The sequence below is a fragment of the Ailuropoda melanoleuca genome, chromosome 15, assembly GCF_002007445.2.
Source record: "Ailuropoda melanoleuca isolate Jingjing chromosome 15, ASM200744v2, whole genome shotgun sequence".
NCBI classification, from domain to species: Eukaryota; Metazoa; Chordata; class Mammalia; order Carnivora; family Ursidae; genus Ailuropoda; species Ailuropoda melanoleuca.
The window spans coordinates 83,426,476-83,452,634 of record NC_048232.1 but is presented as its reverse complement, the minus strand read 5'-3'; the positions used below and the strand labels follow the sequence as shown (position 1 = coordinate 83,452,634).

The following is a 26,159-nucleotide window of genomic DNA, read 5'->3' as shown; positions in this document are numbered from 1 at the left end:
AAAACAGACCCAATTCTTTACCTCATGGACCTCATATATTACTGGGGAACAAAACCAAATTAATAATTTAATATTAGGTGGGAGTAAGTGCAATGAAGAAAAATAGAGCAGAGTAAAAGAATAGTCCGTGATGGAAGCTGTATTTTGCAAAAGGTGGTCAGAAAAGCATATGATGAAGTGAAGTGAGCGAGCCATGTGAGGAAGAGCCTTTGAGACAGGGAAGAACAAGTACAGAGGCTAACTGGGGGAGCGTATGGGATGAGTACATAGTGAGGGAATAGCAGAAAGGCCTTGTAGCTGGAGTGTGGTGGGAGAAGGGGAAAGAGTGGTAGAACTGAGGTCCAGGAAGAGCTTCAGAGTGAGAGACATGTGGTGGGAAGGTGGGGAGGAGGATAGATGGGTCACTAAAGGTCCGTCGTAGATCTACAGGATCGCTTGTAGACCATACTAAGGACTTAGAATTTTGTCCTTAAGGATGATGGGAAGCCGCTGGGGTGTTGTTGTGGAGTGTTGTTTTTGTTCTGTTTTTGTGTAGGAGACCTTCATCATGAGATGCATTTACTTTTTTTTTTTTAAGATTTTATTTATTTAGCATTTACTTTTGAAAAGGATTATTTTTGCTATTTTATGTAGATGAGATTCTAAGGGCAAATAGGGGTGTGTTCATTACAGAAGAAGCAGCCAAAACATGAGTTGATGTGTGAGAGATATACTTAAGAAAATGCCTGAGAGGAAGAATAGGGGTGCAGGGAGAACTAGAGGAGTCTGGAAGTCATTTAGACAGTCGTGTAGGTCTTTACCCCTGTATAGGAGAAGTCTTCAACTATTGGTGTGTTTCTGAAAAGTCATGACAAGCCAAAGTTGCCCACTAGAGGATTTAACACGCCTCACAGTAATGGACCAGTCTTGGTATCCTTGCTGTACTTAGTCATTAGCTGGGAACAGCATATGAAGTGTAGCCTCGAGCACAGAACATGGGGTTCTCAGTCAGTTAGGTTCCCCCCAGGAGATCTAGCATGCATTTTCATGATCCTACAGAGGGAGAGCAAGAAATTGAGTCCAGGTGGCTAACAATGATGGCCTGGATTAGGGCAAAGGTTCCCAGACTTTCTCTGTTCATAGTGCTTTTACTGTCTTGATTTTGTAACAGAGCTTTTAAGCCAAAAGAAAGGTATAAGGGTTTCTTTGATAATGTAGTTAGGTCCAAACAGTTTAATAAGTGTCTGTGTTGTAACAAGTTAGTGATTGGAAAATACTGTACACAAATTGGAAGAATATATTTAATCTTATTCTTAAATAACAGTATTTATTTTCTAATAAGATGTGTATATATTTTGGGCACTAAACAGCTTCTCAAGTCTTGGTGTCATATTGGACACTGCCACCCTCATTTCCTGTTCCACATCTATTTTTCTGCAGTTCTTGCTTTTTTTTTTTTTTTTTTTTTTTACCATAACAACCAGTAAAAACAGTTTTTCAGAGATAACCATCAAAGGAATGTAGTGATGCAGTGTTGAAGCTGTGAACTATATCAAGTGAGTAGTTCATGCAGTGCTAACAAACTGTCCTGTGGCCCTTTGGTTGCAGTGTGGAAACTTTAGGATTAGGGTGAAGAGTGGTTAGATTCTTTTTTTTTGTATTTTTTTTTTATAGATTATTTATTTTAGGGGAGGTGGGAGAGGGAGAGGGGGAGAGAGAATCTCAAGCAGACTCTGCTGAGCGTGGAGCCCAACTGTGGGGCTTGACCTCACGACCCTGAGGTCATGACCTGACCTGAAATCAAAGAGTCAGACGTTTAACTGAGCCACCCAGGTACCCCAGGAGTGGTTAAAATTCTAGATATATTTTGAAAGTAGGAATAAAGGGTTTAGGTTTTAGATTGGGGAGTTGAGAATGACTCCCAAGATTTGGGCATTGAGGTAGATCAGGAGTTAGCCAAATTACAGCCTCCTGTTTTTGCAAAAATGTAATGGAACATGGCTACACCCGTTTGTTTATGTGTTGTCTGTGGCTGCTCCCCCACTACAGTAGTAGAGTTGAATAGTTACGATTGTCATGGTCTACAAAGCCTGAAATAATTCTTAGGTGGCCCTTTCCAGAAAAGTTTACTGACCTCTAAACTAGATTGAATGGAAGAGCCATTTATTCAGTTGGTAATATAAGGAGGAGAAATAGATTTTAAAGATGGGGTTGGAATTAAGAGTTCAGTTTTGGGGGCGCCTGGGTGGCGCAGTCGTTAAAGCGACCGCCTTCGGCTCAGGGCGTGATCCCGGCGTTCCGGGATCGAGTCCCACATCGGGCTCCTCGGCTGGGATCCTGCTTCTTCCTCTCCCTCTCCCCTGCTGTGTTCCCTCTCTCGCTGGCTGTCTCTCTGTCACATAAGTAAAAATAAAAAATCTTAAAAAAAAAAAAGAGTTCAGTTTTGAACGTGGTAGGTGTGAACTGCTTATTTGACATCCAAGTGTAATAATTTGTAACAGACATCTGTAGTAGTACTTAATAAGACTCCATGTTCTTCTGCATTGTTTAATGAGTTCTGTTAAGGTCCTTTACAGATGTACTAGCTGGGTAAATGTATTTTCCAAAGTGAACTCTGACATTTACTTTAAAATTCTGTTAGTCTTGCCCCCTCGTGTTTCCTATGTCCAGGAATTAGACTTCATGCAAAGAACTATTCTTTTTTTTTTTTTTAAGATTTTATTTATTTATTTGACAGAGAGACAGCCAGAGAGAGAGAGGGAACACAAGCAGGGGGAGTGGGAGAGGGAGAAGCAGGCTCCCAGTGGAGGAGCCTGATGCGGGGCTTGATCCCATAATGCCAGGATCATGCCCTGAGCCGAAGGCAGACGCCTAACGACTGAGCCACCCAGGCGCCCCCAAAGAACTATTCTAATTGTGTGTATGTTTTATTTGTTCACTGACTTCACTGAAGGCACTAATACACAAAGAAGCTAACTAACTGTGAGAATTGGATACAATAAATGAATTTAAAATGGGGGTTATGGGCTTTTCATGAATTTTAGTTTTCTTGAATTTTATACCATTCCTGTGAATTCAAATAGTAATTTTTAAATCAACCCTGTGAATTTAGTATGAGTATTTTTTCCTTTGTAAGTTTAATTTTATTCTTTTAACTTAATGGATAAAAGAGAATTAATGGAATAAAATTGATTTATCCTTTATTCTTTAATTTTTTTCTTAACTAAAAACTCATGAGTCCTACTAAGAATGTGGTATTCTACTGTTAGGGAATTATGTATCTAAAAATTGTCTCTTGTCTTGAGTGATTTACTGTATAGGTGTGGTAAGACTTGCTTTGAAGAGCCGTTTTTGTGGGCTTTTTGGTTTGTTTTTTAAGATTTTATTTAGAGAGAGTGAGCAGGGGAAGGGGCTGAGGGAGAGGAAGAGAGAGAATCCCAACCCTCCTAGCTGAGCTTGAAGCCTGTCGGAGGGCTCGATCTCATGACCCTGAGATCATGACCGGAGCTGAAATCGAGTCAGACGCTTAACCACCTGAGCCAACCAGGCGTCCCTTAAGAGCCGTTTTTGTACTAATTTAGAAATTAGTCTTTTTTTTTTAATTGAACTAAAAGAATGTGGAAGACTAATAGGATAAGGGATCAACAATTTTTGTTAATATTTTTTTATTCTTTATTTCTCAACTTATTTTACTTTAGGTGAACTACAGAAAGCTATTGACTTGTTCACAGATGCCATCAAACTGAATCCTCGCTTGGCCATTCTGTATGCCAAGAGAGCCAGGTGAGAACTATAAACAAAAAAGAATGCCCTGGTGAAGAATTTCTGCTCCTTTATTTAAATAGAATTGCTTCTGTGGCGATCCCAAAGGTGTTATTGTTTGAAATGAATACTTTTTAATATCACACTTATTTTTTTTAGTGTCTTCGTCAAATTACAGAAGCCAAATGCTGCCATTCGAGACTGTGACAGAGCTATTGAAATAAATCCTGATTCAGCTCAGCCTTATAAGTGGCGAGGGAAAGCACACAGGTAAACAATGGAATTTCATTATTTTCAGAATTTCTGAATTTTAAATCTGATGTCTTAATATGCTTTGAAGAAAATGAAATTGCTTAAGGATTTAATTTCAAAGTAATACGTGTTTCATGTGAAGAATTGAGAGAGTATAAGGAACAAATAAGAAAATAAAAATTCTTTTTATTTCTTAAAAGAAAACCACTATTTAACAGTTTCTGACCACATATAGCCAAATATAAGGTAAAGATCAAAATTATTTCTAAAAAAGAGCATAGCCTTATAAATTGTCTCTTAATTTTAGATTTTCCTTTGTGTAACCTAACATTAAACAATTAATATGTTATAGAAGAAGGAATTCCTTATTTTCAAACATTTTAGTTGCTAGTTCACATGAAAAATCAGAAAACGGGGATAATAAAGAGGTGAATTTATCTTAGATTAGTCATTATTCCTGGAAATGAAACTTAATGTTAAACAAGTGGGTATTGGTGACTTGGGGATGAGATATCCAATGACACTTAACATATTATATGGATTGGAAAGGTGTTATACTCCAAGTGTGGATGGAAATGGAGATGGATATGCTTGGGGCAAGTGTATTAGGTTACTCAAAAAAGGAGCTGTAGTGATTATGAAGACAGGTGTCTAAGATAGAGGTAGAAGGTTAGAATAAGATGTATTAATGCTCTGGGGGTCAGAAAGCTCATGCATTGCTGTGTGATCTTAGTAATCTGTGAGCGTTTCTTTGCCGTTGTTTTGTTTTGTTTTTTCATTAATTAATTTGTCTTCTGGTACAAGATAGCGTGAGCTCATCTTGTGTTTTGCTTGTCCCAGACTCAGAATTAACCATTTCTCAAACCAGCATTCATTTTTGTGAGCATTACATTTACAGAGACTAAAGTTTGGCCACTAGGTGTGTTAGTTGCCTATGGCATATCATTACTTCTGTCATTTCAATGAACAGAGTTAGAAAAGACCTTTTTTATTTTTATTTATTTAAAGATTTATTTGAGAGAGAGAGTGAGCGAGCATGAGCAGGGAGGCTGGGGCAGAGAGAGAGGGATAAGCAGACTTCCTGCTGAGTAGGGAGCCCGATGTAGGGTTCCATTCTATTTTCCCTTTTGTTTTGCTTTTTTTAACACTGTTCTCCTAGACTCAAAATCTCTATCTATAATATATTTATTTGTGCTATCCTGTGATAACATAAAATTGTTTTATAATTCTATCAAAATAATACTAAGTTGAATGTTTTTATGTTTGTCGTAGCTTTTATCCTTAGAATATATCCCACTTAAGATACACAGTCAGAATACTGTTTTAAAAGTTATATGCCTTTTGGTGTGCCTGGGTGGCTCAGTTAGTTAAGCATCCTGAGTCTTGATCTCGGCTCAGTCATGATTTCAGGGTCATGGGATCGGGCCCTTGGAGTTTGCCTGGGATTCTCTCTCTCTCTCTGCCCTTCCTCCTGCTCTACCATGTGCACACTCTCTTTCTCAATAAATAAACAGATAAGTGTGTATATGTATAGGTTGACCTTTTTTCTATATGCTGCGTGCTGAGTGTGGTGAACAGTGTTTTTTCCTTTCTTTCCTGTTTGTATTCAGGTTTAGGGGTTGCTTTATTTCTTTTTTTTTTTTTTTTTTTAAGATTTTATTTATTTATTTGACAGAGAGAGAGACAGCCAGCGAGAGAGGGAACACAGGCAGGGGGAGTGGAAGAGGAAGAAGCAGGCTCCCAGCAGAGAAACCTCATGTGGGGCTCGATCCCAGAATGCCGGGATCACGCCCTGAGCCAAAGGCAGATGCTTAACGACTGCGCCACCCAGGCGCCCCATGTGTTTTCTGGCTGAATTTTCTTTACATATTTAAAACATTTGTATGTTTAAAGAATCAAAACTGAGTTGACAAGTATACCCGGAGAAGTCTCATTTCCATTCTTACCCCTCTACTCCATTCTTACCTTCTCCCACCAACCTTTAGTTTCTGATTTATCATTTCTCTTCTTTCAATAAAAGATGCACACATGTATTGTTTTCTTTTCTACATTAGACATGCTAAGTGTACATTATGTTAACCCTGTTTTTAAGGAGTTGAAATTATTGAATGAGTTTGAAAATTGTAGCTCTACATAATATTTAAAAATTTTGAAAGTAATTTTTTAAAGTTTTTAAACATTTTTTAGAAAACAGCTTTATAATTGCCAAGGAGGAAATTAAACTCCCAGATTTTTATAGAGCAGCACATAATAATTGAATTGCTTCATGAAAATTTATAGTTTAGATATTTAACTTTAAAGCTCTTCTGTAACAATCCCTTTTTTCTAATAAGGAAGAACGACACCACCACGTCAGTGGATATGTTTTAAAAGGCCCCTAAAATGAATTTAATCTGTTTCAGACTTCTGGGCCATTGGGAAGAAGCAGCACATGATCTTGCCCTTGCTTGTAAATTGGATTATGATGAAGATGCTAGTGCAATGCTGAAAGAAGTTCAACCGAGGGTATGTTCAAGTAGAGAAAGGGAATGTCATTACTGTGATGCTCTGTGGCTCTAGTCCTTAGCCCCTGGCAGTAATTTACCTGCAAAACAGATACAAAGAAAGAATGTTTGAATATTTCCATGTGTAATTACTGAGTTTGTGCTTAACTCAGGAAATCTCAATAGGTTGTCATACCTTTATTTCTCATGCTGCATTTAGCAAGCTCTGTTACTTTGCAAACCTATAGTAGAGTTATAACCAGAAAGTTAGAAATGGAAAAGGGGGCATCAAGTTTACAGCAAGGAAAGAAATAGAAAAATCTATAAAATGTGACCCAAGGTTGTGTCTGGTCTGTCCTTGTTTATTGTAGGTGTATGCAGCCATTGTATAAATCATGAGGGCCTTGTGGAAGTTAGCAAGTTTCATTCTTTTAAAAATGATAATATTGACTCCAAAAGCTAGAATATTTTGTTTTAAGGTAATTGTTAAAATAATTTTTATGCATTTACATGGTAAATTCTTCAGTTTTGTGGGACCTTACACTAGAATTTATTCCCAAAGGTTATAAGGTAATGGAAGTTTTATTGCGTTTAACTTATCTACAGTCAGAGACTTTTTGATTTCTTTTTTCCTCCCATAACAGGACTCACTCGACCAAGGTTATGGTGAGAGATAGTCTAGAACATGAGACTCTTAAAAAAATAATGATAAACAAGTTGAAGTAACAATTGAATATGACTCTCTTACATTTACTTTATTTTCTGAGTAATAGATTCCAAATATTTAGCCCCGGCTATGTGCTAGTGCCTGGTACATATATTTTCTCTTAATCCTTACAGCATTCTATAAGACTTAAGTATTTCTCTTCCCCTGCCCTCCTCATTTTATGGATGAGAAAACTTAAGTGTAGTTAGACTGTGGCAAATAACTTGTGTGTGCGTTCCCGATTTCTACCTTCCCTTGGCCAGTATCAGGCAAGAATTGTGCAATTTGAAAACTTGTCATCCTTGCACAAGTTAACTTGTTTGAAATTTATACACTTCTAACTTCACATCTCGGCCTCTTCCCTTTATTTCACAGTGGGCTTGTTAAAGTGTGAGTTATGTAAGGTCTTTTTCTATAAGATAAATCTGTCATTATTTAGAACTGTTGGTTGAATTTTAACACCTTTCCACAAAGAAGAATGATTCTTTAACAAAACTGGTGATTTGGGTTGCCCTTATTCATCTTTTAAAGAAAACATTTTTTTTCTCTGGTTTTTTACCCCTAGGCCCAGAAAATTGCTGAACATCGGAGAAAGTATGAGCGAAAACGGGAAGAGCGAGAGATCAAAGAAAGAATAGAAAGGGTTAAGAAGGCTCGGGAAGAACATGAGCGAGCCCAGAGGGTAAATTTTCTGTAGCTAAACCACCAAAGGGAAATAAAGTAGATTAGAGTGTGAGGATATCACTCTAATTCCTGGCTCTTACTTAATGCTGGCTGCAGTTCTGTAGGGTAATGATACTACTTAAAGAGTTTCTCTTCCCTTCATTATCTCCAATTTGTAGGGATTTTTTTGTTCTTAAATTCCTAAGCGAGCTTATATATCACCAGCTTATATTCTTGTTTGTATCTTCCTAAAATTGGGAAATTTTTTTGGTCAGTTAATTAAAACTTGTCAGTATTACTTGTATTCTTGTGGATGCTTGCCCTGATTTGTTGAGTTTTATGATTTTTCCTGTTCCAGTAGTGTATTCATAGCTATTTAAAATAGATTTTAGCTATTTTTCTTTAAGCTTTTATTCATTTATTTGTCAGAGAGAGAGAGCAGAAGGAGAAGCAGACTCCCTGCTGAGCAGGGAGCCCAGTGCGGGACTTGGGACCCTGGGATCATGACATGAGCCAAAGGCAGACACCTAATCTGCTGAGCCACCCAGGCGTCCCTAGACTCTAGCTATTTTATATTTTTAGTCCCGAAGTCATAAAATTTAGAAAAAAGTTATTTATAATTCATCCACAGTATTATTGTTCTTAAGGTTTCTCCTGTTTTTTTCCTATATTAGCTTTTTACATTTTGATGCTCTTAGTTTTCATCTAGTTATTTCTAATATTGTTGAATAAAAGGACATAAAGGTATATTATAATTGTATAGCATTACTTTCTAATTTTTTGTCATTTAATATTAAATATTAATATTTAACAAAATCAGCAAAACTATAATTACATTGAATGAATTTATAGTAAGCTTTAATAAAGTTAATATTAAATACTTTTATATCATCATGGTTAGTTTTTAGGATTATAGTTCTTGTGTTCGAAAGTAATTTTTACATTTATATATTCTTGATGACTTTATAACTGGTTATGAGGGAAATTTATATATATTTTATTTTGTTTGCTGAAAATAACAAATTGGTAAACCCCAGTTGTATTTGTTAAGTTACGTAGAGACAGTATGGAAAAGATGAACTTGAAACAAAAGTCATTGGCAGTCTTCATTATTCTAACCATGTACTTTCATTTTGGAGTTTTAACAACATTAAGAGTTTATACTTTGCAAGAAGCATAGATTGTAAATTGCTTTCCAGGTGTTGTTTTTCTCCTGCCCCCAAGTAGAAGTAAAACACTACTTGACATCGTTACCAAAAGTAATGCTAATTGACAGCCTAGCTCGAAAATTTTGAAAGGGGGTTTGGGGTGTGTGTCCTTTAGTTCAGTATTGCTATTTGAAATGTGTTATTCTCTTAAGTCCTCTGACTAGCTGATTTTACAATTTTTTCATGGTTTTGCATGGATAGGGTACAGGTGGACAGTAGACTCCCCAACAGCACCACCACTGTATGATTTCTTTCTTTCTTTGTATTAAAGGAGGAAGAAGCCAGACGACAATCAGGAGCTCAGTATGGCTCTTTCCCAGGTATTTTAAAGAAAATTTAAAACTATTAGGATATAATGGGAGAATATCTGGTTTGGGGGCTCAAATTCGTCTATTATATTTTGTACTATAAGTCCCTGGAATACTGAAAAGCCTTTAGAATGTTAGCCTTCAGAAAGTTTCATTCTCCTTTAAAAATTGTATGTTTGTAGAAATATAGTATATTACTTTCCTCACGCTTTTAGCAATACACTTTTTTATAATAGCTAACGTTTAGTGAGGTGCGAGCATTACACTTTTCTAAGAGACTATGAATCGATTATGATGTATTTTAAGTATTTCTAAATTGTCAGTGAGATTTTATTCTGTTAGACATTGGTATTCATGAGATACTAGGTACTGTATGGAATTATTAAGCATAAAAAATGTTTTGAGTCTAGTGTAAAAGTAAATACAAGCTCTTTTTTGTAAATGTCAAGTGATTAGAAATTGCTAGGGGAGCAAAGACTTCAGTGATAGCAGAGGCCTGCCTGTATGATAGAGTAGAAGAGCAGTTAAGAAAGGCACTTCGAGAACAATTTTTGAATACTTCCTGAATGAGGCAGTGTGAAATTTAAAGTCCAGGAAGAGATTTTTTGTAAAGTTTGTAATTCTAATGGAGAATCAGCTGCCTACAGCTGTTTTAATAGTAACCAGCTTTCTCTGAAGGAAGGTCAGTTATACAGTCCTTAATGGTTATATGCCACTGGCTACAACTTAAGTTACATGGTCAGAGGCTAGAAAAGATAGCCTTTATTCTAAAAAGATCATGGCCAAGCAACTTTAAAAAGAAAAAACATATCTTGGGGATGACTTGCTGTTCAAGAAAAAGCAAGAAAATAAATTGCAGTTCATAATTTACATTCTGGTTAAAATATAAGTAATCTTATATCTGGTACCTTTGCTTTAGAAAACAATCACTAGTGTAAGTTAGTACTAGAGGTAATTTTTTATTGGGTGGATTTCATTATCTAGATTTGATAAGCAGACTAGTTAACTCTTGCTGCCTTGAGCCAGTAATTTTTTTATGGGTAGAAACTAGTTTTTCAAAGTCAGTAGGGACAACAAGAGAAACTAGAAGTTCTTTTCAGGCCCTCTTAGATCCCCTTACCCATGACTGTTAGTTATTTATCGGCATGTTTAAATTGTTGAGCCAGGTAGAAATGAGTTTGTTACATGTATTTCTTTATGATAGTTGACATACAATCACCCTAAGGTAATGTATATTTCCCTTTATGATGTCTATATTGGCATTATTTGATTTCAGAATATCTGCAATGGACATAAAAGGTTTATGGTAGTGAAAAACTGAGAAGATAATTTGAGTTTATAATATAAAAATATACTGGAAGAATTAAATCTTTTTTGCTTAAAGCATTGTTCTCAGTGTAACGAAGAAACACCAGGAGTGCTTGCTAAAAATACAGATTTTCACTTTCAAAGATTTGGATTCTGTCTAGGGTGGAGATAGAAATCCTTAGCTTTTTATAAGAAGCATTTCATGTAGTACTTAAAGGAATGACTGCTCTAGAGGAATATAGTTTAAACAAAAACAACTAAAGTCTTAGCAATTAGAACTTTAAATTGAAACAAATAATGTTACAGAATGAGAAAAGATGATGACCAAGATGATTTATTAGACTTTTTAATTTTGTAATTCCAAGGGATTGTTAGCTTTCTCTTTGTGTTAACATAAGATTAGTTTTCTTTTAATGGTTTTATTACTAGGAAAAAATAAATGCAGAAGGTAGCAAAGTTGATTTACAGCCTTATTTTTTAAGAGAAAATTTGAAGGTAAAATCATGTCCTGTTACATCCAGTTAGAATGTTTAGACTCCTTTGTATTTAATGTCCCCTTGTTCTTTGCATATGCACGTGTGAGTATGTGTGTGTGATTTTCATCAGAAGGAAATAGCCTACTGTCACACTACTTGAGAATATGGTTGGTGTCTAAGCATTTATTTCATTTATTCTTGCAGGTGGCTTTCCTGGGGGAATGCCTGGTAATTTTCCTGGAGGAATGCCTGGAATGGCAGGGGGGATGCCTGGAATGGCAGGAATGCCTGGGCTGAATGAAATTCTTAGTGATCCAGAGGTTCTTGCAGCCATGCAGGTAAGACTTAGAAAAACAAAGTTGTGCTTTGTATCACTAAGGCATTTATTTCATTAATTCTGTGTAGAGACAAAGGTTACTCAGCCATGTTTTACTTATCTGAATTACCAAATAGCTAATCATACAGTTGACCATTCATTTTTTTTTTCAGAATGAGTAGCTTAAGTAATTAAAAATTGGTCTGTAGGAAATACTCTAATAGTTTGATTATATCCAGTTATCCTTTTCTTTTTTTTATGTTCCAAGTTTTTTTTTTTTTTTTAAGATTTTATTTATTTATTCGACAGAGAAACAGCCAGCGAGAGAGGGAACACAAGCAGGGGGAGAGGGAGAGGAAGAAGCAGGCTCATAGCGGAGGAGCCTGATGTGGGGCTCGATCCCATAACGCCGGGATCATGCCCTGAGCCGAAGGCAGACGCTTAACCGCTGTGCCACCCAGGCGCCCCTTATGTTCCAAGTTTTTATTTAAATTCTAGTTCGTTAACATTCAGTATAATATTAGTTTCAGGAGTAGAATTTCGTGATTCAGTTGTTCTTTTTATCAAAATTGTGTATGCCTTTTTTCATTATCTAGTTAAAGTGACATAACTGGCATTTGACTTTGAAGTGTACATTAGTAATATTTATATTTCAGGGACTTGTCCAAACCCCATTTAACTTCGCTGTGACAAAATTGTCAGTCTAAATAAAGAGCTAGGATTTTGGATAATAAACTTGTTAAACCACAGAACTCTTTTTTAAATACTAAAAAACCCCCACTACCTTTCTTTACAGGACCCAGAAGTTATGGTGGCCTTCCAGGATGTGGCCCAGAACCCAGCAAATATGTCAAAATATCAGAGCAACCCAAAGGTTATGAATCTCATCAGTAAATTGTCAGCCAAGTTTGGAGGTCAAGCATAATGCCCTTCTGACAAATAAAGCCCTTGCTGAAGGAAAAGCAGCTTCGATCACCTAATGGATGTCGCAATAATACAAACCAGTGTACCTCTGACCTTCTCATGAAGAAAGCTGGGGTGCTGTGAAGAGAATCCCTACCCCTCTGCCCCACACGCAACTGAAACATTCTACAGTGGTTTGCCATAGGATATTCATTCAGATATTGTTTTCCTACTAGGAATTACAAACTTTAAACACTTTTTAAACCTTAAAAATATTTAAAAACATATTAAAAGGGTGTGTTAGTCCCTACACTTTTTTTTACTAATCATTTCAGGTTTTTTTCCTTTGGATTAATTGGGCAAGGAAGATACTTCAGTGTGGAAGATTTATTGCTCAGTGTGAGTGAAATAAGGGTTTATTAGTGTGAGGCAAATATAACATTTAAATAGATGAAGTTTGAGTTGGAGATACGGTTTCTGAGGCTTTTTGACTTGTCTTTTTAAATGCTTTATTTCTTAAACACAATTTATTTGGATAAAACCATTGGGACCACCAGTATTGCAGTAGGACCTGGGTAGGGACCGGAAGTGCTTGGCAGGGCAGCAGCAAACTTATTCCTTTGTGCACCCTTGTGCAGAAGCATTTAAATCTTACACTGTGGTGAAGGGATGATTTTTATAATGCTGCAGTAGAATTGGATTACTTAGCTGTGTTCTTGTCTGATATAGAAAATAAATGTTTTGCATTATTTCCACATAGGGGAAATAAGGGAATACTTTTCTTTTTATATCTCTGTGTTTGGAGTGACCTTTCCTGGTCAGAAAATACCCATCTCTCTGTGTGCTTTCTACTTGTTTTCAACTCCCCCTTCCTCCCCCCCAATACTCTTTTTGGGCTAAAGATAGTCCTTTTTCACTGGCATCATCACTACTATCATCATTCACAGCATAATTGTGCAAGTATATGTAATGCTGGGTTTAATACGTAATACATATAGTGATTATGTAAGGTAATACCCATAACAGCTGTAGTTTCTTACTTGGCCAAGTGATTTCATATTTAAATATTAGGTTTCCACTTTGGTGAAATCTTACTATGTCAAAAGATGTTGGAAGGAGGGATTCCCTTTGGTGTTCAGTCTTCTACTTAGGAAATACCTGTTGCAGTTGGAGTTTATCTTTACATTATTCATCTTTGTAGTTTGGAGAGTATGAGGTTGAATTCATTGATATAAATAGAGGGGACCCAAACTTCTTGATCAATATGAATTATAAAATTGATGAGATCCATGGTTCTTCATTGTTGGGTTGATGGCATTATGAGTCATGGTGCTCCTATTCAGCTCTTAAGTACTGCACCATATCCCCCACTTCTCCTTTTTCTCCCTCCCTCTCCTTCAAGGATAAAGAAATGATAGATTTTCTGTTGTACATTCAACTCTAAACATTAATTAAGACTAAGTCCAGGCACTGTACCAGGAATTACTAGGTTTCTACCTATCTTTCAGTTTAAAGTGCTGGTGTTTTAAAACAGTTTCAAGGGATGAGACCCTCCGGACTTTGCTTATTTGAGGAATCAGTGGTGGGAGCAGTGAAGAAAATTCCATGGAATACATTTCTGAAATAGCACATTTCTGAAGTCATAAGTATGTTGATTCAGGTTCTAACCCTTTGCTGTATACAAGCAGATAGAAATGCATCTGTTGTATAAGTGAGAAAAGGCTGTATGCTATAACTGAGCATGCTTTTTAAACCCTTTAAAAGTACTCAGCATATAAACTTGCGTTTGAGCTTGCCAGTGGTTTTTTTTTTGTTAATGTGTGTTCTCTCAAATTTTCTAATGTGTGCTGTGAATAACTCAAGAAGACCAGTTCCTTTTGGATTCCTTATTTGATTTACTTAATTATATATTACTTAAGAACGTTCTAACATTGCAAATATTACCATAAGTGGGTAAAAGTAAAAATTGGTCTTCTGAAAATGTGTCCTGTGCTTTTAAGTTCCGCAAATACAAAGTACATTCATTTTCATAGAAACTCAGTATCATTTCTAAACCAGAAGTGTTTTTTCTTATGCTAACAATTATATGAGAAGGGAAAGTAAAGGAGTTTTTTTTTTTCTGCTTAAAAATTACAGTTACTGGATTTCTAGCTACATTAAAAATAAAGTATGGTTTCAAACTGGATATTGACCCCCCCACTTTTTTTTCCCCAGCACATGTTCTGTTTCTTTTAGGTCCTTAGCACTCAAATTATTTGCTGGACATAGTAGGCTCCAATTTATAAAGTGCAGTTAACAATGACTTCTGGGGCGCCTGGGTGGCACAGCGGTTAAGCATCTGCCTTCGGCTCAGGGCGTGATCCCGGCGTTAGGGGATCGAGCCCCACATCAGGCTCTTCCGCTATGAGCCTGCTTCTTCCTCTCCCACTCCCCCTGCTTGTGTTCCCTCTCTCGCTGGCTGTCTCTACCTCTGTCGAATAAATAAAATCTTTAAAAAAAACAAAACAAAAAAACAATGACTTCTAAGAATTAGACGTTGAACAGAGCTTTTACTTTTCTTTCAGGTAGCAGTCCAGAGGTAAGTCATTCTGCCATAGTCAGAAGGTAGCTTCCATTTGTGAGTCCAAAAGTGCTTGCTTTCATGCTCGTCTTCTATTCTGAGGAAACAGGAGAGGGCACCAGGGAAGCACATACTGAGATATACTGATGCTGGTACACATAGTTAACATTTTATTACTTCTCATATCCCATTGGTTCTTTTTTTTTTTTTTTTATACTCGAGACCATATTTACCTACAAGGAAAGCTAGAAAAATAATAGTCCACTGCTGTATGGTCATGTGCCAGTAAAAAATTACAGTACAAAAGGGAGAAAAGACCTGGGTAATAACTAGCAGGCTGCCACTTTCGGAAATACTGGCCTAATGGGGTAAGGGTGAAACAGGTTTGCTAATATCTATCCTTAATGCACCCAAGTAGCCACTTAGGTAACTCTGCCAAGCACTCTGTAATCAGTTTGAAAGCATTGACTCCATTCTGATAATGACCATAATGTTAAGTGCTCTTATTCCCATTTTATTATATAGATGAGGAAACTGAACCACTTAAGTAAATTGCCCAAGTTAATACCCCTGATTATTTGTAGAGCTGGTATTCTCACTAGGCTTGTTCTTCAAAGCTCTTCCTCTCCGCTGCCCTCTCTGTACGAGGTTGCTTCTTGCAGAATTGTTCATGACTTAAGAAATTGGAAACAAAATCCATTTGAAGAGGATTAAGGAATATCACATCATTGGGTGTACTGATGTGCACACTCAACAGATTTCTCCTAGTAGTGAGGGATAGAGCATAATTGAAGTGCTTAGAACACTTGTGACAGGCCCAATAATGGGGACAAGAAAAACTAGTTTTAAAAATTATGGTGCAAAAATTTTAAAGTATTTGTAACCTATTCACATACCTATTAAGAGTGCATAGTTTGGGGAGGAAAATACCCTGAAGTAAATAGGCAACAAATATTAAAATAGCTGTTAAGCTTTTGATAGAGTAAACTTAAACTATGGCGTATCAAATTGGTTTTAAATACCTTGGCAATTCAGTGAGACTCGTAGGAGTACAAATTAACAATATTCTATAAAGTCTATAAGAATTTTGACATTCTTTTTTGGTGAAATCCTAATGTTAAACTCATATTCTAAGTATTGGGAAAAGCCCCAGTAGCAAGGAGGTAAGTAGAGCTTATGTAAAATACACGTATGCAGCTCTGACAATCTAGGTATCTGGTATATAATTAAGAGATCTTTAAGTAGTTCACTCTCCCCCAGCTCACTAGGACATTGTCAGGTTGCAGTGTAAGTAACCTGACCATAAATCTGCCAGTGTAGAAGCATCATACATGAAGTGTTAAGTCCTGGATAGGTTCCTTTAACTCAATTTGTGTTTGATGGCATGGTTGTAAAAGAACACGCATAACTTTTTTATATACTATTTGTATAGTGGGGGACTTGATGTCTCTGTAACTCAGGAAGTCCTCTTCAAGGAAAATATGTAATTATGAATACTAAATTAGATGTAAAAGTGAATGGTTAGAACAAAGGAAGCAAAAATTGCAATTTTAAAAAATTAGAAATCTCTCAAAATCACAACCACAGAGATAATTTTATTTATTCGTTTTTAAAGATTTTGTCAGCCCACAAGCAGGGGGGACTGGAAGGCAGAGGGAGAAGCAGGATCCCTGCTGAGCAAGGACCCTGGAGTCAATGACCTGAGCTGAAGACGGGCTTAACCAACTGAGACACCCAGGCGCCCTGCCCCCCGGGGAGAGAATCTTAAGCAGGCTCCATACTCAACACAGAGCCAAGCATTGGGCTCAGTCTCATGACTGAGATCATGAGCTGAGCCAAAATCAAGAGTCCCACACTTAATGGACTGAGCCACCCAGGCACCTCTGCTACATTTTTCGCTGTGTACTCATGACGATTTTGAAGTGTTTTCAGTAGAAAATGCTATCTTGATCAAAATACTTGCTATTGCTGGGATGCCGAAGAATACACGGTTATGTTACCTGCTCTGGTTTTGTGCCCTCCAAGTGGGAATTCTGATCAATTCTATTATGTTCAGTTAATAACATATAAAGAAAAGTTCATAAAATGTTTGTAAATGTGTATGTTACATAGTGTATTCTGGACAGGCAAGAGCTTCCAACTTGACGAGTCAATGAGAACTGAGTCTCCTGGGGCACCTGGGTGTGTCTGTCGGTTAAGCATCTGACTTCAGCTCAGGTCGTGATCTTGGGGTCCTGGGATGAGCCCTGTATGGGCTTCTCCGCTGAGTGGGAGTCTGCTTGTCCCTCTGCCCTTCCCCCCGCCCATACTCTCTCTCAAATAAATAAAATCTTAAACAACAACAACGGGGCACCTGGGTGGCTCATCAGTTAAGCGTCTGTCTTTGGCTCATGTCATAATCTCAGGGTCCTGGGATCGAGCCCTGGATCAGGCTCTGCTCAGGGATGTCTGCTTCTCCCTCTCCCTCTGAGATCTTTCTCTTGCTTTAAAAGAAAAAAAAAAAGTCTGCTTAAATTTTATAATTGACCCCTGTTTTAGCACCAGCAAATATTTTCATTTGATGTTTGGACCTGGCTTCTCTGTCATGATCCTAGGGAGTGGTGGAGAGTATTTCTGGAAGCCGTTTCTTCAACAGGTCTAGCAGTAAAAACCATGCATACAAATAGATACCACTAAATCTGGTGTCCCTGATTCACCTTTCACTTAACTTGTGATCACTGTAGCACCACCCTAAATGAAAGGGAGTTTAAGCAGAAAGATCTTAACCAGTGGTAATTAAAATATTTTATGCAAATTTTGCGAAAAGACCAGGTAAACATTGTTAGGGCCCTCTCCTGAGCAGTAAATATGATAATAAGCATAGTAAAGCACGGAGCCCGGCATGTAGTAAACACTCAGGAATTATCACGGGGGTATTTATAAGGGGAAACTAATGGTACTGAAACTGGAGGAGACATGGCAACGGCACTCCAGTAGAGTGAAGTTGAGAGTCCTGAGACCTCCAGTCTGCCGTAAGAGGTTGAAAGTGGTTCTTTGTAGTTTGGTTCTTCGCTTTAGAACATGTGAAGATTTTTTTTTTTTAAACATAAACTGTGTCTACATAAATTAGCTTTTGTAATCTTTACAGCAGTGGAGTTGTATAAACACTGTCACTTAACAAAGAAAACCTGGGCGCCTGGTTGGAGCAGTAGGTTTGGCGACCAACTCTTAGTGTAGGGTGGTGAGATGGAGCCCTCTATAGGGCTCTGCGCTCAGCAGTCGGCTTGAGATTCTCCCTTTCCCTCTGCACCTCCTGCTCGTGTTCTCTCTCAAATAAGTAAACCTTAAAGGGGGGAGGGGGAACCAAAGGGGTTAAATGACTTTCTAGTGGCTAACAAGTATAATCCCACCTGCATCTAACCACTTTGATCTCAAGCTCCATTTTGTCTTTCTACCACACCCGGAGGTTTTCAAAGGTGGAGAAACTTGCCCAATCAACATTCCTTTCGGATAAAATGTGACTTTAAAAATACTAGTAAGAGAAAATACGAGTAAAATCGCAAAGAAACGGGAAGATTTGAGTCCCCCTCTTGCCGGTTACCAGCCTGTCTTATGGAGGGAAGGCGGCCACCTAAGCCTTTCCAAGCCCCAGTGCTGAAGCACAAACCCCCACGTCCCCTAACTCGAGGGTACTCGGGTCAGACCCAGGGGGCGGCTACGGGCTTTCTGACCGTCAGGCTGTTCCGTGTGATTGGGCCAGCGCTTCTCTGGCCCGCCCACGCATGCCCCAGGGGCCAGTCAGAGCCAAGGCCCGCCTTTCCCGTCTTCCCGCCCCTGCGGCCTCTGCCGGGTAGACCGGGCGTCCTACGACCCGGAAGTGGTTGTTCTGGAAGACGCGGGCCTGAGAAGGTGGGGCCTGTGACGCTCACGCCCCGGGCTCTGGCGCTTTTTTCCTCTCTTCGCTAGCTGCGGCTCCTGAGGGAAAAGTGTTGCTAGGTCTGTGGGAGAGCCGTAGCAATGGCCTCCGTGCTGTCCTACGAAAGCCTGGTCCATGCTGTGGCCGGAGCCGTGGTGAGGCGGGGTCTTCACGCCCGGGCCACTGCGGGGTGTGGGGCTTCTGTGGGGCCAGTGCGGGATATGACTGGGGGATGGGGATGAGAGGAAGAGGGTGGGTTGGTATTTACAGTCGTGACTGTGGGACAGGGAGGAATGAGACATAGGCGAGAAGATGCTGGAACAGTTTGGGGTGAGGGCCAGCACACCCTTCGCCCCTGGCTGTTTTGGTCTCTTAGAAAATACCTGGGATATAGACAGCTATGATTCCACATACAGGGAGCCTGGAAGAAAATAATTGCTGTTTTCTTTGCCTTCCGAAATTTAAAGACCAATCATCTCCCTTAAAGGCCCCGCACACACAAACTTTGTTTCACTGGGCCGCAGGAAAACGTAGGTGTGAAGCTGTGTTGCTTAGTCACGCCCTTACCTGTAGCCTGTTTTCATACTCTTGCTGCAGACGAGTGGCAGCACTTAGGGTATCTCTGAACAATATAGGCAGAAGATACGCCTTGTTTTGTTTTGTTTTGTCTTAAGTCAAGATGAGAGTTGCTGTCCACCACAGGTGTGGTTTACTGTGAGGTATGTGCGTGGGTCTTGGGTTTGTGGATGTCTCAGTTCCATTGACACCACTCCCTTTTCCTTGACACTTTCCACTCTTGGCTTGTTTAAGTTCCTCCTCTGGTTGTCCTCTTAACTCTCTGACTGCCCTTTCTCATGTCCTTCTCCAGATGTCAAGATGCACCTTAAGCAGTTGGAATGACTGTGACTTCAGAGGAATATCAGAGTGGTCTCCTTTTAGCCAGCAAAACTTCACTGAGAGCTCTCCTGTGCACACTAATCAGGGATGAACCCCCAACTCCATCATTTGTTATATAGGTGACCTGTAAACCTTCACTTTCCGAATCTGTAAAGTAGGGGTGTCGAAGCCTACTTCACAGAGTTGTTTTTAGAGTTTGTTGACATAGTACTTCATGGAGGTGCCTGATTCAGCAGTCTTGATTCATTTAATTAAACCAGAACATTCTTTCAGCCAGTACAAAGGTGCTAAAATGGAAGCTTGCTTGACAGGTTCTAAGTTGGTCATGGAAGCCTATGTGTCTGGAGTGGAGGGAATAAAGAGGCAGAAAGGCTTCAGGGGACTAAACTATATGAAACTTTAACTCTGAGTAGGAAAGAGAGCTAGCTAGTTTTTGGAGGTTTTGAGCATCCAGCAACTTGCTGATTTACTTTTAAACATGATCACCCTGGTTGCCCTGATGAGAGTAAACTGTAAGGGAGTAAAGGTGGAAGCAGGGAAGTTGTCAGGCGGCTGTTCTGTCATGTCAGACAAGAGATGATGGTGGCTTGGACCGTGATAGTAGCAGTGGAGGTGGTTAGAAGTGATCATTAACCTGGAATATATTTATAAGATAGAGTCGCTAGGGTTTGATGGTGGATTGGATATGGGGTATAATAGATTGAGGGTTGGTTGACTCCCCAAGAGTTTTTGGCTTGAGCAACTGGAAGCATTTACATTTACTGAGATAATGAGGACTATAACTGAGCAGGTCTGGGAGAAAGATTGGTTTTGGACTAGTTCAGTTTGAAATGCCTGAGAGTAGTCATGAGACTAGATTGTGGACTGGGAGAAAAGTCTGGAAAACTGAGTGAGCATGCCAACAAAGAGATTTCAGAAGTGAGATAGCACCTGCAAAGGAGACTAAGGAAGGGCCTGTTGGGTACGAGGAAAACTAAGAGAATGTGGTGTTCTGAAAGTCACATGCGGAAGGGTAAAGATCAACTGGGTCAAATAAGATAAGGAGTGAGAGTTAACTATTGGATTTACTAATTTGTTTATCAGTATGATAAATCCAGTGGTTAATTGGCAAGACACATTTTGGTATATGGTGGAGTGAATAGTTGAAGTGCATCTAAGGAAGAATGGGAAGATGGGAAGTGTTTGTTTTCCTTTCTTTCTATCAATAAATGCCATTCATTCAGCACCTGAACAGAGTGCTTTCTATGTGCCATGTAGTGTTCTAGGTGCTAGAAATATATTGGAGAACAAAGTCTTTTTATTCATGAAGAGTGCACTGCAGTGGGGGAATCAGACAATAACTGAATAAACAAAAAATAAATAATTTTAGATAGTGTTAAGTACTATAAAAGAAAAGCATTGGCAGACTTTTTCTGTAAGAAGGTAGATGGTAAATATTTTAGATTTTGTATACAGTCTCTGGTGCAGCTACTCAGCACCTATACGATAGCGTGAAAGTAGCCATTGACAATATGTAAATGAATAAGTGAAGCTGAGTTCCAATAAAATACTGTTTACAAAACCAGACAGGGGATTGGATTTGGCTCTTGGGTCATAGTTTTCTGAGCCTTACTATAGAGAGTGACTGCGGGTAGAGGCGATATATCTCTGTGTAACCTACAAAGACATTTCTATATTTTTTCTCTCCTTGTTGCCTATTTTTCTCTTGTTAAAGTTATGTTTGAAATTATGCACCCTGAATTTGCTATGGTTTTTCTTTCTTGCATAAGCTGTGTTAGATTATCTAATAGATATGCTTTTTAAGAATTTTTTTTCTCTTGCTTCCCCTCAGGGCAGTAATGTTCCTAGCACGCATCTGAGAAGTTGCATTGTGTTTCTGTTTTGTTTTGTTTTGTGTGTGTTTTTTTTTTTTGAACTATTATGCTGAAGAATGTTCTCAGACTTTTTTTTGCAAGCCTTTATGTTAAAGTTAAACCATGTAACATAGGCCCTCATTTCTTCTGGTTGCTACCAAAGGGAAAAAATTTCACCGCAAAAATGTCACTGTAGTTGATAAGAAAAATGGCATTGCTTTTACTGGTATAGTATTGTCATGGCTCGTGTTTAATTAAATGTCCTGAGCATAGTGTTGAACCAAAGCTTTGAGATCAAGGAGAGTTGGCTTAGCATAGTTGTAAGAGTACTTGAGTGCCTGATTTGAGCCAGGCAGCCTGGGTCAGAATCCTGGCTCTGCCTCTCAATAGCTGCATGACTTCTGTATAAACTCCAAGCAAGGCTGCCTGGAGTAGTTGTTTCTTCCCAAAGGATTGTTGGATCATTGCTTAAGATGTTGATTTACAGTCTTTTTAAGTTGACATGGTTCGTATTTGCTTATTTGCTTCCAAGTTCTACATTTTCACATCAAGTGTGGTGTTAATGCACATACACCCACACATTTAAAAATTAAAATAAACAAATAGTGATTTTGAGTGTTTTGTGGTACACCTTGGGGTAACTGAAGATAATCTCAAGTATTTGAAAATTAGAATTGTACTATTTCAGGAGAATGCTATAGCTCTAATGGATGACTATTATATGATACAATTAATGGCCTCATTCATAAACATTTCTCAAAATTTTTGGTATAATTAGGTTTATAATTTTATATTTTGGGTTCTCTTTAGCCTTTAAAGGTAGATATTATTTGTAGAAATGTACATTTGTAGTTAAAAGAAATTTTATTAATCTACAGTTTGAAAAGTGAAATTGGTTAGAATTGCCTCAGTGGGGTTTTGACACTGAAACAGACTTTGTAATTGTAATGCTAATATTAATCAGGGGACTTCTTTTCTCCCTATAGTTAATTTTAATTTTTTTTAATTGCGTAATTTATGTTTAGAGTAGGAATTTGCTAGGCAAAATGAAACAAGAGGGTAATAAGAGACTTTTAGACACAACAAAAGCATGGCCAAAGGTCCTCATATGTAAATCAGCATGTGGGGAACTTCAAGTTGGTTCTGACATAGCTGGTATAAAAGATGAGAGATGATCTAAGTAGAAGATCTATGTAGTTGGGGAATCTTATACTATGCAAAGAAGTTTGGGTTAAATTTTATCAGAAACAGTGTTTGTCAAAATTGGTTGTGTCTTCCTCATTGTGTTTTCTCTGTTTATATACAAATAAGCATTTACAAATAAATTTTTTATTTATATAACTGGTATTATAGAGTTTCATATCCTGGGGTTTTTGGTGTGTTTGTTTCAGAATATAAAGCATTTCCCCATGTGAATCAATTAGGGTTCTCTGGCTGCAAGCTGGAGAAACAGACTTTGGGTAATTTAACAAAAAGAAAGTTTATTGGCAGAATCTTTGGGAGTTCGCAGGATTAGTGGGGAGGATGAAGACTTGAAGCAGGAAAGAACCAACACACTCTACTGGAGAGTGTTGGGCACCACTACTGGAATCAGTGGATTTTGTCCCTCTGCAGCATTCTGCTCAAGATTAAAGTCATGGGAGAGTCCCAATAGCTGTGCTCAAGGTTATATGTCCAGTCCTTGACTGTAACTGGTGGGAAAAAGGTCCCTCAAAAGGAGCCTTCCAGGACTCTTCAGCTAGTGTAGTGGACGGTGGGCACCTCTATTTACTGTCCTACCAAAATTGTACACGGTGGGAAGAGGTAAAGAAGATCAGGCTGAGCTTAGGAAAAGGAAGTGATGACATGTGGCCCAAAACATCAGAAATCCACTATATCATGTCATTAAAAAGATTTCAACAAATATTGTTTTTTTAATACAAAATATTCTATCATAGAGTATTACATAACTTATTTATGGACATATAGATCATTTCTAACTTTTCACTGTGGTAAACACTTAGTGCAATGTAAATGTTAATGTGGCCTCCCACACCCGGTTATGAAGAATCTGTGGAATTGCTTAGTTAAGTGACTTCCCTAATCTCACTCATTAATTGATAGATTAGAAACAAAAAACCTCTCTTTCCAGATTTAGTTTAGTTAACTCAGATTCTAATTTGTAAAATGTTTATAACCTCATAGGGTTTTGTGAATATTATCAAATAACATAAGTAAAACAGCTTTTATACTATCTGACACATAAAAGGGGCTCAATAAATGGAAGCTAATCGTATTGTGCACAGCTATGTTTTCTAATTTTCTGTGTATCCTAACTTGATTTAGTGAATTTGATATTATATTTATTTTTTTTTAAAGATTTTATTTATTTATTCGATAGAGATAGAGACAGCCAGCGAGAGAGGGAACACAAGCAGGGGGAGTAGGAGAGGAAGAAGCAGGCTCATAGTGGAAGAGCCTGATGTGGGGCTCCATCCCATAACGCCAGGATCACGCCCTGAGCCGAAGGCAGAAGCTTAACCGCTGTGCCACCCAGGCGCCCCTTGATATTATATTTAATAATAATATTTAGTACTTAGAATTCCCTAACTTTTTTGTTTTTCAAGATTTTGTTTTTTTTTAAGTAATCTCTACACCAGACATGGGGCTCAAACTCACAACCCCGGGATCAAGAGTCATATGCTCTACCAACTGAGCCAGCCAGGCGCCCCTAGAATTCCTTAGTTCTTAACCCCCTCTCACATCTATTAACAACTCTGACAGGTAGGCATTGTGACAAGTGGTTAAAAGTGTGGGCCCTGAAACTGACTGCTTGAGCTCCAACTCTGCCATTTACTATCTTTGTGACTTTGGGCGTGTTTCTCAACCTCTCTTTGCCTCGGTTTCTTCATTTGTAAAAAGGAGAAAATAATAATACCCACCTCAGGGTTGTTTCTGAGGCTTTTGGACAGGTATCTTTATTCTCACACAGAGACAGGAAAATGGAAACAGGGATGTTAAATGACTTCCGGGGTTACCAGTAAGTTGGTCGTAAGCACAGGGCCAGAATCCAAGTCTGCCCTCTCTGCTACCCTCTCTTTTCTCTGCTACCCTCTCTTTTCTCTGCTGTGCCTAGGTGTCTTCTCTTCCACACTTTTTGTCCCATTCCTTCGTGTATTTCAGAACCAGACTCTTAATATCCTTAGATTATCAGAAAACAAGTGACATTAATATTTAAATATTAAATATACAGGTGTATAAACAAACTAGAGGCACTTGGACACTGATTGTTTATTGGGAGTATTTTAAACTACAGTTCTAACAATTTATATGTTCAGTTCTCTTTGAAAGGGTTTTCCTTTCCACAGCTGATTCATCCAGACCCAGAGTTTAAATCTACTTGCTTAGATTCCCATAGCATTAACTTTTTTTAAAATTTAATTTTATTTATTTTTTTATGTAAAGTTCGATGATTCATTAGTTGCGTATAACACCCCATGCACCATGCAATACATGCCCTCCTTACTACCCATCACCAGCCTATCCCATTCCCCCACCCCCCTCCCCTCTGAAGCCCTCAGTTTGTTTCTCAGAGTCCATAGTCTCTCATGCTTCATTCCCCCTTCTGATTAACCCCCCTTTCTTTATCCCTTTCTTCTCCTACCGATCTTCCTAGTTCTTATGTCCATAGCATTAACTTAGGTCGGTGTCCGTCTGAGGGCATTATGTTACTTTGGTTTAAACATCTCAAAAAGTGGCAATTAGAGTAAGTCTTTGTTGTATTATCTTTGCTACCTAGCCTACTGTTTTATTTCGTTTGGGCTTCTGCTAAATTATGATTGAATTATTATGTAGCTTTTAATCTTTAAGACTTCATTGCCTTACTACCTCCCATCCAAAATATATCTTGAGTTCTCAGTAAACTTTTTTTTAAGACTTAATTTTTCAGAGCAGTTTTAGATTCACAGCAAAATTGAGAGGAAGGTACAGAGATTTCCCTTATACCCCTAGCCCCCACACATGCATATCCCCACCAGAGTGGTACATTTGTTACAATTGATGAACCAGCATTGACTTATCATAATCACCCAAAGTCCATAGTGTATATTAGTGCTTATTCACTCTTGATGTTGTACATTGGGTTTAACAATGTATAATGACGTGAAACCAGCATGATAGTATCATGTGGAGTACTTTCACTGCCCTAAAAATCCTGTGTGCTCTCTCTGTTCGTCCCTCCTGACCTCCTTAATAGACTTTTTAGCTAATGGGGTCACTTCATTTCAGTTCTCCTAATCTTAAAGGTACTTATGCAGTCTTTATTAGAATTATTTTTCTAACTTTACTTTGCTTCTTTATGCTTGAGTCAGAAAAAGGTTAAATAAAGAAAATTTTATTGCCATACATAGAATAGCCTATAACTTTATTTTTTAAGTAAATACGGTATAATAGCTACAAAAAAGTTTTAGAGTAAAACTTAATTATCCCTGTCATCTTGGGTCATTTATGTTTTCTTCTGAACCTGAGTTTTCTGAGCTATAAAATGGGGACAGTAACACTTCACTTACTGGGGTCTCCTGGAAACACTTGTGGGGCACCTAGTGCAGTGCC

General features: G+C 38.2%; 2 protein-coding genes across 4 annotated transcripts in view; both read left to right on the top strand.

The window, feature by feature from the left end:
• Positions 1-14,549, top strand: part of ST13 (ST13 Hsp70 interacting protein) — a 31,204-nt gene extending 16,655 nt beyond the window's left edge. For both annotated transcript variants that reach the window (XM_002927024.4, XM_011234502.3), the window contains exons 6-12: positions 3,678-3,762; positions 3,901-4,011; positions 6,396-6,498; positions 7,748-7,864; positions 9,325-9,373; positions 11,350-11,483; positions 12,258-14,549. In XM_002927024.4, coding sequence (XP_002927070.1) covers positions 3,678-3,762; positions 3,901-4,011; positions 6,396-6,498; positions 7,748-7,864; positions 9,325-9,373; positions 11,350-11,483; positions 12,258-12,386 — 728 coding nt within the window. In that variant the 3' untranslated portion in view covers positions 12,387-14,549. The remainder of the gene's footprint in view (positions 1-3,677; positions 3,763-3,900; positions 4,012-6,395; positions 6,499-7,747; positions 7,865-9,324; positions 9,374-11,349; positions 11,484-12,257) is intronic.
• A 4,224-nt stretch (positions 14,550-18,773) lies between these two features.
• The window catches only part of SLC25A17 (solute carrier family 25 member 17), a 33,955-nt gene continuing 26,569 nt past the window's right edge, over positions 18,774-26,159 (top strand). Inside the window, exons 1-2 of one of the 2 annotated variants that reach the window (XM_019807773.2) lie at positions 18,783-18,974; positions 19,688-19,835. Coding sequence is in view for 1 of the 2 variants with exons in the window: in XM_002927023.4 (XP_002927069.1) it covers positions 18,921-18,974 (54 nt within the window). In the remaining variant the exon portion in view is untranslated. Of the gene's footprint in view, positions 18,975-19,687; positions 19,836-26,159 lie in introns of both variants that reach the window. The other variant, XM_002927023.4, reaches the window with a different exon arrangement.